This window comes from Citrus sinensis, chromosome 8 (genome assembly GCF_022201045.2).
Source record: "Citrus sinensis cultivar Valencia sweet orange chromosome 8, DVS_A1.0, whole genome shotgun sequence".
Taxonomy (NCBI): Eukaryota; Viridiplantae; Streptophyta; class Magnoliopsida; order Sapindales; family Rutaceae; genus Citrus; species Citrus sinensis.
Window position 1 is genome coordinate 25,193,073 of NC_068563.1, and position 14,699 is coordinate 25,207,771.

At 34.2% G+C, this 14,699-nt stretch overlaps 2 protein-coding genes across 6 annotated transcripts; both read left to right on the forward strand.

Annotated features, from left to right (window-relative positions):
- The first annotated feature begins 690 nt into the window (after positions 1 to 690).
- LOC102630115 (histidine-containing phosphotransfer protein 1-like) lies at positions 691 to 8,524 on the forward strand. Its single transcript, XM_025096584.2, has 7 exons — positions 691 to 728; positions 794 to 857; positions 4,781 to 4,911; positions 4,987 to 5,055; positions 6,551 to 6,622; positions 7,561 to 7,633; positions 8,170 to 8,524. Exons 1-7 carry the CDS (start codon positions 691 to 693, stop codon positions 8,227 to 8,229), a joined length of 507 nt encoding a protein of 168 aa, XP_024952352.1. The 3' UTR covers positions 8,230 to 8,524.
- A 990-nt stretch (positions 8,525 to 9,514) lies between these two features.
- LOC102607122 (hypothetical protein) lies at positions 9,515 to 13,413 on the forward strand. Of its 5 annotated transcripts, XM_006471306.2 has the most exons (10): positions 9,934 to 9,953; positions 10,539 to 10,660; positions 11,100 to 11,184; positions 11,338 to 11,454; positions 11,683 to 11,747; positions 11,836 to 11,924; positions 12,073 to 12,152; positions 12,272 to 12,383; positions 12,813 to 12,932; positions 13,038 to 13,413. In XM_006471306.2, exons 1-10 carry the CDS (start codon positions 9,949 to 9,951, stop codon positions 13,218 to 13,220), a joined length of 978 nt encoding a protein of 325 aa, XP_006471369.1. In that variant the 5' UTR covers positions 9,934 to 9,948; the 3' UTR covers positions 13,221 to 13,413. The 5 variants fall into 5 exon arrangements, with proteins under 5 accessions (XP_006471366.1, XP_006471368.1, XP_006471369.1 ...); XM_006471303.3 differs by lacking the exons at positions 9,934 to 9,953; positions 10,539 to 10,660 and adding an exon at positions 9,515 to 9,876; XM_006471305.2 differs by lacking the exon at positions 10,539 to 10,660 and having other exon boundaries at positions 9,566 to 9,953.
- Positions 13,414 to 14,699: the final 1,286 nt, after the last annotated feature.

Below are 14,699 nucleotides of genomic sequence, written 5' to 3' on the forward strand. Positions count from 1 at the left end.
TTGCTTATTGAGAAAGTTGAAGATAATAACATGCATTGGTTGTTAGACGTTCCTCAATTTAAAGTAAGTACTTAACCTTGGATGTGATTTTGTATGTGCAAATGGCATTAACTTTAGTTCATGACTGTTTTGACATTGGGTTTTTGGCTGCTTCAACCATTTACGATCTTATTTTCTATTGCGAATTTGTAACCCTTTTATATCTAGGTTTTGGTTTCTGCAGTCAAATTGGTTGGTCATACTTTATGTGACAACTCATAATAAATATATGTTGGCTGTTGAAAATATCATCTTTTCTTAAATTAATTTCTACGTTTTATTGCTGGTTTTCTCATTGAGAATCACCTATCTGCCGTGCTTATTATGCAAGTTGAGGCATTAAACAGCATACATTGAGCTTAGTGGCCATGGCCATAGTTTCTCAAAGACCTGTAATATGGTATATAGAGGAAATAAAAGTGGTAGTGAATTACATTTGGTACAAGTGTAATATCAATTTTGTCCTTATCCAAAAGGAAAAAAGAAAGAATGTTTTTATGTTAATTTGTTTTTATTAGCAGAAACAAGCATCTACCAATTATATGGTATACAGGTTGGCTTATCTCTTACATGTTGCTTGGCCAATTACCTTTTATGGAGGCATGGCTCAACCCATCCTGCTTCTTAATAGATTCCAGATTCTAGGACTTTATGGCTGCTAATGCTTCCTCTTTTGCAATTGCTAACCTGTACTTTCCTCGTAACTGATTCTCTTTATATATTCTGATGTATATGAAGCCTTTATTTTTTCCAGGTACGATGAGATCTGCTCAACTATTCTCAACCGTCAGAAGCACAAAACCATCATTTGCTATATGGTATTGAAATGGTATTTTCTACTAGTAGTCAATAATAAGTTAAGTCCATTAATTGCTTTGGAATCAAATCTAAAAAGTAGTAAATGTTCAATATTTGGAAGATAGTTCTGGTATTTGTGATGCCACAGTAAGTTATGGCAAAGAGAACTTGTTGAAATAAAATTAATTAACTATAAGAATAATTTTTGAAATGTCAAAGGAGGTCAGATTGATGATTGTAAACTTATTGTTAACTTAAAATATTTTTTTAATGATTTTACAGAATTGCATTTACACAATCTAACTGTTGCAATAATCAAGAAAGATCTATGTGTTCATCGACAGACAATTAAAGCGTTTTATTTGAATTTTGCGGGTACAATTAAAGATACATTCTTTGGTAGCAAGGTAGCTGACTGATCTGGAAGACATGGTAATTTTGACATGCAATATGGGTTTTTTAAATTCATAGAAGGAAGGAAACAAAAAACTTATTGGAACAAGCTTTACTTCGTACAGCTCAAATCCTTTGTCAAATCATTAATTATTTAGAGATGAAGATCAAATGATAGAGCTGAGCTTCGCTGGTCTGATAGCAACATTAAGAAAGCAAGTGAAGAAAATTGATTGTTTAGAAGTAGCAAATAATTGAATATTTATACTGATAATTGACCAACCTTCTTGAAAGAGAATGTGATAATTTAATCGGAAGCTGTGGAGAATCTGCTTTTTAGCCTATCTGAGTCTTTTTGTAGCGTCACAATAAATGAGAGTGGTTTGTGCATACACGTTAATAATGCATACCATGCCTAAGTTTCTGTCCTTGTAAAGCAAGAGAAAAAGATGAAAGGGGGGCATTTTACATCCTTAATAACACTATTTCTAATGTCGGTCAATGTCTGCAGTCTTGATATGCACATCAATATCGTTGAAGGTTATAGGTTCAATAACAATATTGATTGCTCGGTTTGTTCAAATACAAAACCTCTTTCTTGTTATGAGCTTAAACCAGATACCTTGACTGCTATATATGGAAGGACATGGGCTCTAGACATAGATGGTATAAGTGGCCGCATCAATAATCCTACTCTCTCTCTCTCTCTCTCTCTCTCTCTCTCTCTCTCTCTTATATTCTTTTTCTCCTTTTTCTTAAAAAAAAAAATTAAGAATAAAATTCAAGCCTAGTCTTTAATCACAAGAATTTGCCTAGTATAATGGTTTACTTATACATTTAACATGACATGTGAACCCAAATTCTTACCCATAGTTTTTCATATTTATGTGTGCATTGGTTGTTCATGGAATAATGACAAGGAGTTTTTCTTCTTTCAGAACTGAATGAGGGTCAATCAACTTCTATGCAACTCCTTAGGCACCTTTTGATCCCTACCTTTTATTGCCCCATTTTTGTATATATATTTACTAGGGTACAAAATATCAATATCTGGGTTCTAGTTCTATGCCCTGTAGTAGTGCAAGTCTGGCATTTGGTGATATCAATCTCATAGTCATGAGTATATTAAGTGTACATAATCTGAATATATTTTACCAAGTGATATAATTTGCTACCCTATCTAAAAGATGAGGGAAGAAATTTCTGTGTTTTCTTCTAATTAATATGTTATGAATTCACATGTTGCAAAAAGTCAGGGTATCATCATTCCAAATAGTTGAACTTTCTCTCTCTCCAGTAGATAAGCAGCTCATTTCTTTGGCATATAGATGAAAGCTTACTTGAGAATAAAAGATAAGGAAGGCTATCGAAGATTTGGTAACACTTCAGACCTTATTACCAGTTATGATCATGAGTCTGTCTATGACTATTTGATGGATGCAAGACCAGTCCCAGTCACCTTATTCTTTGGACTGCATGCAGTAAGACACTGAAGCCCCCAAATACAAAATGAGTGGAGGTCAGTTCACTTATTTTTCTCCTTCATTTACTTTGCTGAGCCTTCTTAACCCATTGCTTGCCTTCCTGCACTTAAACACTAAGTCCTTGTTTGATAGATGTTAGTTATGCATGCATTTTGTTGTTGGAATGAGCTTGGCTTCTTGCCAAGGTAGATAATTTGATACGGAACTGCTATAGTTTCAGTTGATTAGATGCTAAACATGACTAACCTCAATTTATTAAATATTTCTTAAATATTACTTGATTTGGTTACTTAACATAACTAACATTTAGAATGTTCCTACAGCATTGAAATATACTGTAATTACTTTTTCAACCTTAGCAATGATCTACTTGACAGGTTGCACAGTTCTTAGAATGTGGGCTGGCCACGTATCATAGGAATTGCTAAATCATTTTGTGACCAACTCTGGAACAATGGGGCCCACATTGCCTCTTATGATGTACAGCAGGAAAGAAATGGCCCACTTAAAGTATTTAGAACAATTTAGTGGCACTACCTACCAAAATTGTAATCACTTTCATTCAACTTCAAAATCTGATAATAAGTTTATTCATATACCCACTTTGCCTCTTACTCATATACTCATTATTTATCTGACTAATTTACTCTTATCTTCATCATTTATTTCATTAATTTGAGAGCACTAAATTCCTAAAATTTGTGATGTTCTAGTTTGCGATTCTATCTTATAAATTTGTTATGTTCTAGTTTGTGAATTTTTACTTCCTGGAATCCTTTTAGTTTTCCTTAAGATGAAGAAAAAGTTATTTATCTGTGCTGTGAATCAGTTTGTTCGCAAGATCATCAAAAAGCCCAATGAGGAAACCATAACTATACACAAGTCCTCCAAAAGTGATTTATACTGAATGCCCGACCACCTCTAAACAAAGCTAAACCAGTCTATGCGTTATCCTGAAACCCCTATACTCCCTACTATCTAATTATGGTACATTTGCTTGGAGTTGGAAAGGCTTGAGCTTGGGTCCTGCTACTTTCTGTTTTCCTTTTCTTGTTCTTTTTCTTCTCTTTTTGTTTTTAGTTATGAATCCAGTCAAACAGTCTTACATCAGCATAGCTATAGGCAGTTTGCTTTTCTGGGTTTCTTTCAGAAAAAGATAGGATACTATTGCACATTATGCATGAGGGTACTTTATTGTTCCGTGAACTAATGTGGCTTTCTTTATATATATATATATATACATACATACTATTCAGCAATCTACATAAGCTGTTTAATGAAATGATTGGCACTTTGTCTTCATCATCCATTGGACCAATTGAATATAGGATGTTACTCATGTTTAAATAGAAAGGAGAGAGAATTTATTTTGGCATTTGTGATTGACAGTGGCAATTATGTTATACTGCAAACTATAGGTGTTAAATATATAAAGCATCATGCTCAACTTGTGGTATCTATTGTTTGTTTGCTAAACATATTTCCAGCAAAAGTTTTACTGAAAGGGGTGCATCACATGCAAAAATGGTTTCTCTTCACCATAGCTTAAAGCTTGCTTCCACTCTGGTGGCTTGGTGTTTTTGCTATTTTATATCAGAAATGGCTTTGTCTATTGTTAAAGGACTGCTTGAACACTATATTCAGTCATTGTTTGATGAGGTGACAAATTATCAATTTGAATTTTATTTTTCTAAGTTATTTTTTTTCCCAATGGTACAGTTAATTTTTAGACCATTTTCAAGAAGTGTGTCATTTGAATTTAACTGAGGAAACTTGTTTTAATTAGTGTATTTTAGACCATTTTCAAGAAGTGTCATTTGAATTTAACTAAGGAAACTTGTTCTAATAAGTTCACGAATTGTATTCGATCATTGAAGTCTATTTTTGTTTTAGTGGAGTTTGGGTGTAACTTCTGCAATGCAGAATTCTTTCTGCTCGAGCATGTTTTGCACATTTAGTTGTTTGCAGAGTTCTATAGGGTCACATGCAGCACATTTTCTTGTTTGGAAGAAAATGCTCTGGTGTGTTTGAATTTTGATGACGTTTTTGCATCTCATTCCTTGCAGGGTATCCTAAGTGATCAGAATTCTCATATTCAGACTTTGACAATGGTGGAGGAACCTTATTATGCTGAGCAGTTGATCAATACCTACTGCACCAGTGTGGAAGCAATCTTATTGCAACTGACAAGCTGCATGTACTCTTAACTCTCTGGATTTATCTAATTTATTATGTTCTCTGTATTATTTTAACTTGTGTTGTGTGTCTGCAGTGAACTTCGTGATGTTGATTTCTCTCAGCTGGCTGTGTTGGCCCGACAAATAGAGGAAAAAAGTTCACGGTAAAATTGGTTTTCGATCTCCTTGTAGGGTATGCATCAAGTGAGAGAACATTTATTGGCAGGTTGCTTGTTTCTAAAAATTGGCACAGAGTACAGGTGTCTGTAAGATATTAGTATTATGAACTGTGCATGGTAATGTTCGATGTTCTCTCTTTAAAGTCCATAACTAAGTACATGAGTCCGACAATATGGGCTGACATGTTCCCGACTTGGTGAGCGGGCATCTTCTTTTACATTATTCATATATTCTGTTTGGTGGGACCTTAAATAGCATTAACGGTTACCTTTAAATCTATGTTGTCGACTAGTGTACAACATGTATTTCATTGTCAATAAAAATAGTAACCAAATAAAAAAAAGAGCACGTGCTATTACTATTAGTATCTTCCGTGATTTTATGTCAACATTTATTTCTCTGACTCTAAAAACATATAATTCTATATTCATGGAAAGTTATAGAAATTTTCTTGCTGCACATTTTTATTTTCCCTGCAATAGTTATTTGTTGGTTGTTGTCATGCCTGAAAGTATCCTCTGGATGTTGTACTCTACATTAATCCACCTGTACATTTGGCACGTGATATGCCACGTTTTGTGAATTATGAAAGTTACTGACACGAACTAATTTGAGATTTCTCAACATTTTCTGCTTGTTTGCCTACTTCTCATTTTTGTACTTGTGAAGAGTGCAACTACTTGCTTGGTTTCATTGCTTATATGCTTTATTACTCAAAAGAGTAAAACTAGAAAAGAAGCAAAGTGAGTTTCTATATCCCTTGCTTTCTGTTTTGGCTAACTGCTTTGATTGATCTAAATGTCATTTAAGATACTTTATGTTCTCCATAAACAATAAGGGTAATTTCTAAGCTCTCCTTGGAGAGTCAATGATTTGGAATGTTTGACATGATGTGAAGTATGGTTATGCATCTGCTTCTGGACACTTGCTCATTTTTTGCATTGATTTGGGTTGCCTTTCATATCTTTACATTTTTATCCTTGGAGATTGATGTATAAAATTGAATACTCGCAAATCTTAATTGTGTACTCACTCCGTTGAATCCAGGGTTTAGGTTCGTGCTCCCTCTGGCATGTGATACTGTATCAGCTATTAATTATATATCATAGTTTTCTTTGACATAGAAACCACCATCGGTGGAATTGAATATAGAAAATTTGCATTGATATATTGTTTCATTTTACAGGTTTTGAGTAGTTTGATGTTGCATCCTGTGCTATTTTTAAACATAACAGGCCCATAATGGGAATTAACTAAATTATTAAACTTTAAGACAGAGCAACTTCCCTGTGTTTTTGAACTTATTATTATAATTTATGATATGAGTAAAAATTGCACGAGATTTCGTCCCTTCCACCAGAAAAGTTTTTTAGTTGTTTTGAATGAATACACCCATATGTTTCTCTCTCTTTCCCAATATTTCATGAATATTACATTTTCAACTGTTTGGCAATTACAAATTGGATCTATATTTGGCAGTTTTGGTGCTGAGCATGTGAGACGTGCTTGTGCTGATCTTATTCGGGCTTGTGATCAGATGCACAAGAGAGCGTAATAATTCTTTATCCGATGCTCCTGCCATTTAATATCTCATATTTTGATTTCATTTCATTCTTCCTTTGTTAGTCTCATCACTCTTTTAGTGCAAACAAGACATGCACTAACCTCTTTCATCTTTTCTCCAATGCAAACACACATTTGATATATATGTATATATATTTATAAGAATACTAAATATACCAAAAATGAATTAAAATATTGAGCATGCATGCTATATTAATGTGAGTTTTTTTGGCAGTTGAATATTGTTCTAGAATATTTGAAATCGAAGCCACTTCTTTGTTCACTTTTCAAGAAATAAATCCTCCTCATAGTCACATCCTCTCCCATACCCACATAAATCATTCCTAAATGCTAAAATGTTATTGAGATCAGCTCCAAATCCTGAAATGTGAATGTCAAAATGCACAAACTACTGGATGCTTCCATGTGGCTTGCTGCTGTTTCTCTGTTACCATATGTTGTGCAACTACATGAGTAGGTTTGCTTGTGGAGGGCTTCTCACTACGACAGTATGCAGGATGCCTCTAAACAGTGCTGAAATGAGAGTAAACTTCAGATTTGAATGTTCTATGTTCTATATTTGGGTCACGAAAATATTTTGATCCTTACATTAGGCTCTAAAGAATTACAGTGTAAAATAAGAATATTTGATAGTATGCATCTATTGTGTGAGAATATAATATATATACTGTTGCTTTATGTGTTGTTATTGATAACTTAGTTTTCAAGAGTTCCAGCGTTTGCTTTCCAGGATCTTAGGATTTCTGGATTTTTTTTTTATTTCTTCAACAACCACTTCCCCTCTTTTCCTTCTCTTATACATTGTTTTTGTTGCTATTTTCTTTGATATCTGAAGTTATTATCATCTTTTAAGTGAATTATTAACCCTCTGTTTCCCCTGTCATGTTGGAATAATCACCATTCAGTGTCAGTCGGGCTTTGGCTTGGCTAAAGAATGAATATACTCTTACTAAGAACAAATTGCAGTCTGTTGCTCAGGTATTGCCAAACTTAATTGTCATCTTCTGGACTTTACATTCTACTCTTTATTCCTCAAGCTGTGTTGTGCCCTTGACATTTTGAGGAGCTTTTCAGGGAAAATATGGTGTAAGGGAATATTCACATGAGTTGCTCTAGGGGCTCAAGTCATTTATTGCATTTTTTCATGGAAATTTGAATGTCGTTCATTTATTGCATTTATTGCTTTCCCATTTGTTGCTGTTGCGGGTATCTCATACATACGTGAAGTTTCACTGTGATTATTTACCTTAAACAACTACATTCTCTTCCACTATACTGTAGTTGTATGTTATATTCGTCTCAGTTAGCTTTCATTTACTTTTTCTCTTGTTGCCCTAGTTGTTCTTAGGATCATTCAAAGGACTATCTGGTATGTAGCATTGTGAAACCTCTTTTAAACTTTAGGATTTGTCCAGTTGAATTCATTTATGCTACACATGCAACTGCAAAGCTACTCTATTTTCTACTAATTACATATTCTTGTTCTAATCCTTTTTTGGGAAATTGACAAGTAGATGGAGCGGAGGATAATGAGACTATTGCTCAAAGAGGAAAAGCGACAGCAACAGCCCTAAAACCTTGAATGGCCGTCCAGCTGCAATGAAGTTGTATGAAAAATTCCTCTATAATCTTTTGTTTTCCTTCTTGAAGCAATGTAAGATGCGCAGACTAAACGAGCATATAGTCAGTTTCTATTTTAAGCTGTTGTTGTTTAATGTACCTTGGATTGCCTTTCTGCTATCGGAACCCTTCCTACAGATGCAGCTTTGTCGTCTTTACATGTTTGTTGTGACTATTGAATGAGTAAGATCAATCTAATGTGCTGTGCTAAATTATATTTGTTGCTTTTTATGCTAGCATTTTGATATACTTCGATTCCAAAAAAGTTTAAACTATATGGCACCTTGGGAGAAATATGCACACTTGGAGATACATAGCCTGTAAGTTGTTTCCGAAATAACTGAAGTTACCTTCGCTCAGAACTTTGTGGATGCAATTGATACAGGCTGTGTTTGGGAGTGAAGTGCTGTAATTTTTAAACTGCAGCTGCTGTGCAATAAAAGCTACAGTTGTGAAATAGAAGTTGAGAAAAAAAATTAGCTAAGCTGTCAAAGCCTAGCTACAAGTGTTACCAAACACCTTAGTAGCTGGATTTTGGCAGCTTAACTACCTTACCACACTCTCAAACGGGCTAACAATTCATTTTGGTAGTCTTTTAAAATTGTTTGATCAATGAGGTCAATTTTCCAATTTAATGATAGAGTGAAAAATTTTTTTTTTTTTAAATGTGGATTGTATTTTTCTTTTAAAAATTTTTAATATACTATAATGAATGATCCTTTCCGCTAGCTATTTAAAAAGTGTAGGCATTCATAATTTTGTAAAGAAATGTTAAATATTTACCAAAATTTTTCTTACCTAGTAATTCATTATCAAGATTTTTTGACAACTACATTAATTTAATCAATAAATTACATTTGAATTCAATATAATGCGTTTACCGTTATAGTAGCTTGGCGTTCATAATTTTGTAAAATGCGAATTTAAATAATCATGAACTCTAAGGTATTGCAATGATAAGCACACTATATTGAAGTTTATTTATTTATTTTGTCATCCATAACTAATTATTACTAATTAATTTAAATTTGCATTTTAGAAAATGCGAACCTCGTGAGCTAAGAATTTCTTAACAAGTGAATAATGACGGCTATGCATGTATGGGTCATGTGACTAGCCGACTGCCTTTAACGGCTAGTATTGTTACCGCTTTATTGTAATTCAGCCAAAGGTTAGGAAGCTTAGAGAAATTTCTACTCATTATCGAGGGTGCAAGTGTCATTTCACTGGTCGCAATTTTATTTCAAAAAGCTTATCCACGTTTCTTTCACTACTCTGCATCGTCCAAACCCAAGCAATGGCAGTGACCATACACAATGCCTTACCCAGTCTCAACGCCCTCAAATCAAAATCCATAATCAGAAATCGCCCCGAATCACGCCGAGTGAGTGCCAACTCAGTCAGGTGCTGCCAGGTGGCGACGTCCGATAAACAGTCAATTACAGTGAGCAACGGTAACGATTCGCTCGAGATATGCAGAGTGTTGAACGGGATGTGGCAGACGAGTGGCGGGTGGGGCCGTATCGACCGGGACGACGCCGTCGATGCCATGCTTCGTTACGCCGATGCCGGTCTCACCACCTTCGACATGGCCGATCACTGTATGTGGGGAAAACCCTAGCTTCTTTCTTTTTCTGGGCTTTGCGAGATGACGTGTCATTTAGTTTTCACTTATGGGGTAATATTGCCATTTCACAATAATTGCATTATTATTTGTTAATAAGACACGTGTCTGGTACCTTTTTGTCCACGTTGGTTTTATGTGTGACCACATAATAAATACTTCCCCGCTCTTGCTTGAGGTCCCTTATCTTTCGCATATTTTCAAATGTGCTCTAATTTTTCTATTTTCTTTCAGCTTCAAAAAAGAGCATACTTTGGTCCACCTGAATTTTTTTTTATTTTTATAAGCACCTGATTTTCTTATTGATTGTTATAAAAGTGATGTTAGTGAATGGTAGTTGATGACAGAGAGCAGATAAGGCTACATTGAAAAAAACTAGATTTTCATTTTTAGGTGAATTAGGAAAATACCCTTTAAAGTTTGCTCTGTCTATTCATTCATATTTAGCATCTTTCTTTTCAAAATGGCTCAGCTTTTACACCCCTCCTTTAGCAATTTCACATTCAATTCAGTAAAACTGAAATCGATAAGAGGTTCCAGAACCCAGAAAACCAATTCGAAATCATTTTGTTGTGTGCTTACTGAAGATAACCGAACAAGTGTGGTTAAGAATGGGAATGATATGTTGGATATATGTAGGGTTGTGAATGGGATGTGGCAGACAAGTGGTGGATGGGGTAAAATTGATACAAACAACGCTGTCAATGCTATGCTTCATTATGCTGATGCTGGACTTACCACTTTTGACATGGCTGATATATGTAAATACCTTGTGTTTTACATCTTTTTATGTTCGTACTTGTTAGTGTGCTACTCTTTTTTCTTTTTCTTTTTCCATATCGTTACCCTTGTTCTGGTGTATTTGAGAAATAATGAAATGTCTGATGCATGTTTGCTTGGCATTTACTGTTCAGAGTCAATAACTATATTGTTGTGGTGAGGACATTTTGGAGTAGGACGTAGATTTAAAGATTTCCTACTTAAGATTGTCTTCGTTACTTGAGATGGTTAACAATTGATCTTTGTTCACACTATTTGGATTGTCCTTTCTATTTATTTATTTATTTTTGGGTGATAAGAAACATGTAATTCATATTGTCTTGTATTACATCAACCAACTAGCTCTTAAATCCATCCAAAAAAAAAAATTAGCTCTTAAATGAGGTTATTTATCATTTTTTAGCTCCTTTGATTTCGTAGATGGGCCTGCTGAAGATCTCTATGGCATCTTCATCAATCGAGTTCGTCGAGAGAGGCCACCAGAGTTCTTGGATAAGGTCAGAGGGTGAGTTATGCCCACGTTTTTGTGTTGAAATTTTGTTTCTGAACCTGTCTAAGGATCAAGAGTGTGCATGTTAGTGTAAGATAGTGTATATTGAATTATATGATACAGAAAGGAGATTTACAGGTTTGCTTACCATTGAATTATATGATACAGTCTCACTAAATGGGTACCTCCACCAGTCAAGATGACAAGTAGCATCGTTAGAGAGAGCATCGATGTATCAAGGAGGCGGATGGATGTACCTTGCTTGGACATGCTTCAGTTTCATTGGTACAAATCTATTAACTCACTTTGTATAAGCTCAGTGTCATATTCTCCATAACCTCTTATTTATTCTTTCCTGAAGCCAATTAGCATTTAAAATGGAGATTGAAGTTATCATCTCTTAACCCTTCACCCCCCTCATTTAGCTTGCCTTGTCAAACTTAAATTACAAATTTTGTAGTTATTAATTTTATTTTACTAATCACTTGTTTCTGTGTCTTTGCTTAAAATTAGGTGGGATTATTCTAATCCTGGTTACCTTGATGCACTAAATCACCTTACAGATCTGAAAGAAGAAGGTTAGTATCTACTTCTCTCTCATTTTAAGTTTACGCATGAGCCTACTTTTCTTGATTTGTACGGATTACTTCAGCAATTGGTGTACAGGTAAAATTAAGACTGTTGCTTTGACAAATTTTGACACGGAAAGACTGCGAATAATACTGGAGAATGGTATCCCTGTTGTTAGCAATCAGGTACAATTACGAATTGGTAAATTTATTCCTTTTTTAAACCCTCTTTAATTTTTTTTTTAAAGGAAAAAAATGGGGCAAATCATTCCAGATTTTCTTGAAATTAATCTAAGTTTGATATTCTGTTAAAATCTAATTGTTGTTACATTAGGTGCAACATTCAGTTGTTGACATGCGTCCCCAGCAGAAAATGGCAGAGCTTTGTCAGCTCACAGGAGTCAAACTAATAACGTCTCTCCCTTTCTTAGTGAATAACTAATTTATTGTTTGTATTGATTGTTCATTTAGGCTTGGTAGGAAATCAACATTCCTCTGCCATGTTACTGAAACTGCTGGAATTTTAACTGCAGGTATGGCACAGTAATGGGTGGTTTGTTATCTGAAAAGTTCCTTGACACCAACTTGTCGATTCCTTTTGCTGGCCCCCCATTGAACACTCCGTCCCTTCAGAAGTACAAAAGGGTACAAAGGCCTTCGATCTATTATTGACTAATTAGTTATTTTGTCACTGAAAGATTTGCTAATAGATTCAAACTTCGGATTAATCTCTAAGCTTCTAAAAAGTTGGGATTTTGGTTTAAAGATTAAACTTTTGATCGGAACTGTGCATAGTATGTGGAAAAGTAAATTTGAAACCCGCTTCAATTAATTGACGGTGAGCTTTGATACGTTTTAGAAAATATTAGGAAATTTTCTGGAAGAATGCTTTAGGTATAGTATGGAAGCAGAAGTATAACACTCATGTAAGTCCTTTTTTATTAGTACCTTGCTGTGTTCATGAGAAATTTCACTAGGTTCATCAAGTATGCGTGTAAAGGTTTCCAGGCTCATGTCAAGAAAGGCCATATGGATTCAGAAATTTCTTGTAATTTTATAATTCAAATATTACAGATGGTTGATGCCTGGGGAGGGTGGAGTCAGTTCCAAGTTTTGCTTCAGACACTGAAAAGAATAGCTTCCAAACATGGGGTATCAATTCCAGTTGTTGCTGTAAGATACATACTAGACCAGGTGAAATCATTAAACCAGAGTGACACTACTTTCTCTGCTACTCTTTTATCCATATTCTTGGTTGAATGAATGGTACTCATATTTGTTCTGTTCGGGGATTTTCAGCCAGCAGTTGCAGGATCAATGATAGGGGTGAGACTCGGTTTAGCAGAACATATACAGGACACCAATGCCATCTTCATGCTCTCTCTCGATGAAGATGATGTTAACAGCATACAAGAAGTTACCAAAAAGGGGAAGGATTTGCTTGGAGTGATTGGTGATTGTGGAGACGAGTATAGGCGTTGATTTTGACCTCTTTTTCCAAACTTCCTATGACTTGCCCCGTTACCCGTTACTAATGAAAGCCCTTGGTGCCTTATTTTTGGGTACCGGTAGCGAAAAGCACATTGTGCCCGTTAGTATGTTAATTACATCTTAATTTTATATTGTAAATATATTTAAGGAAAAATGAAAATTAGCGGGAGACAAAGATGGATTTTTTTTAAAAAAAAATGGAACTGTTTTGAATGTATTATTGGAAGAATATAATTAATAAAAAAAATAATAAAGTGATAGTCATGTGGCAGTTACTATTTTTAACTATCACCTCTAGAAAAAAAGAAAAAAGTGATAGTCAAAAGTGACGGTTGTTATTTAACTATTATTTTATTATTTTTATTAATTATATTTTTTTAATGATATATTCTAAATGGTTGTATTTCTTTTTTTTTTTTTTATCTTTTATCAATGCAATCTATTTTCTTGTCTCATGTTTTTTGTTCCGATTTTTTTTTTATTCGTAAAATATATTTACAATATAAAATTAAAGTAAAGATAAGGTATTACAATTTAATTGAACATAGAATTATATTAGGGGTGATAATTTATAAGTTATGAGTATATTAATTAATATTGTAAGTGAAAAAAAATGATAATTAAAAAAAATTTAATCTTTAATAAATGTATACTTATTAATGTTAGTTTTCCATCTTGTGTCAGATATGAATATTGTAGATACCTGAATAAGCTCTACCGCAGTAAGGCTTATCTTGGGCCTTTAAGCAAATTTCCAATTAAAAAGGCCGGCTCTTTGTATTATATATGAGAAATTAATGTATTAAAGAATATAATTTTTGTTACGTTGTTAACAAATCATATTGAATACAATATTTGCATCCTCGGTTATTTGTACAATGTGAGAACAACATATTACTTTACAAATACAGCGTGGGTGGATTTATAGAATTCTTGATTGACTACCATACATCTTTGCAGCTGCACTTGCCATCTTTGAAGTGGTGGAAACTTCCCGGATCCTAGACAACTAATTCTCTCTCGATGATAGTTGACATGAACCTGCAAGCAGAGTGGCCATATCCACACATCCTAACACTCTTAATCACCCTTGTAGGCATTCCATGAGAAAATGATATAAGCCCTAAAGCCACTGCCTTCATCTTAGTTTGATAAAGACCTACATCTTATTCTTCCTCTTCTGTTGTAGGCAATAAGCAACTCCTATTTAATACAAATCCCAATTCCTTCATGTTTTCTTCTATTTCAGCTAATTTATCGGAGACTTCACTAGTCAGTTCTTCGTTTGAGACAAATTCGTATATCTTATTCTGTATTTCAATCCAGCTAAAATTTAGTCATGTGGTTTACAGTCATTTTAGATGCACCATCCCACGTACATACCTTAAAGAACACCTGCTTGAGCATTAGAGAAGTCACCTGGATCTAATTCTAGAAGTTTATCTAGAGCATATTTTGCCAACTTCATAT

What these genes read in the sequence shown, in the direction of transcription:
- LOC102607122 (XM_006471303.3), top strand. Translation starts at nt 9,573, where the DNA reads ATGGCAGTGACCATACACAATGCCTTACCCAGTCTCAACGCCCTCAAA. An exon ending in TTCTTGGATAAGGTCAGAGG is followed by an intron (nt 11,185 to 11,337) that starts GTGAGTTATGCC and finishes TATATGATACAG; the next exon opens with TCTCACTAAATGGGTACCTC. An exon ending in TACAGATCTGAAAGAAGAAG is followed by an intron (nt 11,748 to 11,835) that starts GTTAGTATCTAC and finishes ATTGGTGTACAG; the next exon opens with GTAAAATTAAGACTGTTGCT.
- LOC102630115 (XM_025096584.2), top strand. Translation starts at nt 691, where the DNA reads ATGGCTGCTAATGCTTCCTCTTTTGCAATTGCTAACCT. An exon ending in TCTTTTGCAATTGCTAACCT is followed by an intron (nt 729 to 793) that starts GTACTTTCCTCG and finishes TATTTTTTCCAG; the next exon opens with GTACGATGAGATCTGCTCAA. An exon ending in GATCAGATGCACAAGAGAGC is followed by an intron (nt 6,623 to 7,560) that starts GTAATAATTCTT and finishes ATCACCATTCAG; the next exon opens with TGTCAGTCGGGCTTTGGCTT.